General features: G+C 40.1%; 1 protein-coding gene across 6 annotated transcripts in view; it reads right to left on the reverse strand.

Moving 5' to 3' along the window:
- Positions 1–214: 214 nt before the first annotated feature.
- The window catches only part of LOC131636486 (metal tolerance protein 1-like), a 2,939-nt gene continuing 1,297 nt past the window's right edge, over positions 215–1,856 (reverse strand). For 4 of the 6 annotated variants that reach the window (XM_058907099.1, XM_058907101.1, XM_058907103.1 and 1 more), the window contains exon 2: positions 215–1,585. In XM_058907099.1, coding sequence (XP_058763082.1) covers positions 341–1,585 — 1,245 coding nt within the window. In that variant the 3' untranslated portion in view covers positions 215–340. Of the gene's footprint in view, positions 1,586–1,670 lie in introns of all 6 variants that reach the window. The other 2 variants (XM_058907102.1, XM_058907098.1) reach the window with 2 other exon arrangements.

Below are 1,856 nucleotides of genomic sequence, written 5' to 3' on the forward strand. Positions count from 1 at the left end.
TATTAGAACTTGGAAGTTTATGAATTGGGTTCCAAACCTCCTGGCAGCTTGTGGAATGATATTTGGGCCTGTTTTGGGACCAGAACACCTGCAAATCAAGAAGGTGGAAAAAAAACCAAGTGGCCATGAAGCATTTAACAATAAGATCACATGGATGAAAAAATTTGGCATGCAAATAAGCAATGCTCAATCCACACTCTTAAACAAGTAGTAATAAGAGTAAGGAAGTATTATTATTGTCATGAAGAGAATTGAGTTCCTGAAACACAATAGTAGCAACTAGTCTAACCTGAAAATTCCTGTCATCATAACAATCAATAGAAAAAACAAGGGAATAAAACTAGCGCTCTATCTGTATAGTTACATGACTGATGTTATAAACCCTTTTGATGTAGTCTACAACTTTGTCCAACACCACGTCTGCGTCAGCATCGCGGTTGATTTTAACATGACATGCTAATAAAATCTTCCCAACTGTAATGGCCCAAATGTGCAGCTCATGAACAGCCACTACTTCTTCAATATCTAATATCCCTCTCTCAAGCTGAGTAGCATCGATCTCTCGAGGTGTGCTTTCCATTAGAACTTCCAAAATGTTTCGCAACATGTTGATTGTTGTCCCTAAAACAATTACTGAAAAGATGAGAGTGCAAATTAAATCGACTATTTTCCATTCTGGTTTATACCATATCACTGCTCCTCCAATCATTACTCCGATACTTTGGATGGAGTCACCGAGTACGTGGAGATAAGCGCCCTGCACGTTTATGTTTCTCTTCTTCTTGGGCTTGTCTTTTGATTCGGCAAGAAGTGGTTCGGTAACACCTTCTTCGGTGTGATGGTGAATGTGATCTCCGTGACTATGATTGTGTTGATCTTTTGAATGATTTTCATCGTCATGGTGAGTGTCATTGTCGTGAGTATGATGATGGTGCTCGTCTTTTGTAAGATCATGAGTAGAAACTGTAAGTCCGTGACTGTGGCCATGATGACTGTGTCCATGGTCATGGCCATGATCGTGACCATGACCATGACCGTGGCCGTGACCGTGATCATGACCTAATAACACGGCCATAATTATGTTAACCACAAGACCAAATGCAGCGACTAGAAACATTATAAACCCGTCCACATTTTTAGAACCAGTAATGAGTCTATCTATGGCTTCGTATACAATAATCCCAGCAAGCAGCCATATCAATTGGATAGAAACCAAAGCACCGAGAATCTCTATTCTATAAAACCCGTACGATTGACGAGGAGTAGCTTCCCATCCCGCAGCCCATAAAGAAAACAAGGAGATGGCAAACGCTGCAACATCAGAAAGAAGATGCGCTGCATCAGTCAATATTGCAAGACTGTTTGCTTTGATACCACCAACTAGTTCAACGGTCATGAAAATGACGCACAGGATCACCGCCGTCAAAAGCTTCCGCATGGAAGTTGAACGTTCTTTGGAATCCAGAGAGATGGATCCAGCATCTAAGAATCCACATGGTGCTTCCCCACAAATCTTCCTTCCTGGATCATTAAGATCTACACTGATTTCAATTATTTGACTGTTCCCCGAGCTGTGCGCATCCATCTGCAATATATTATAAATGCTTGTTTCTTGAGTCAGATAAAAACCAGAATACACAAAACAATAAACAGAAACAAGAAATTATTACATCAGCCATCAAAACTTATCGATTTCAACAAACAACATATATTTTCACCGTTTGATGGTCATAGAAATTCAAACAAATGCTTACGCACAGAGATCAAATGATGAAAATTGAGATGTTTAAAGAATTGCTACCCAGAGTGAGCCCAACACTTAATGAGATCTCAGACCAGCTCTACAATCAGGCCTT

Source organism: Vicia villosa, unplaced genomic scaffold (assembly GCF_029867415.1).
Source record: "Vicia villosa cultivar HV-30 ecotype Madison, WI unplaced genomic scaffold, Vvil1.0 ctg.001758F_1_1, whole genome shotgun sequence".
Taxonomy (NCBI): domain Eukaryota; kingdom Viridiplantae; phylum Streptophyta; class Magnoliopsida; order Fabales; family Fabaceae; genus Vicia; species Vicia villosa.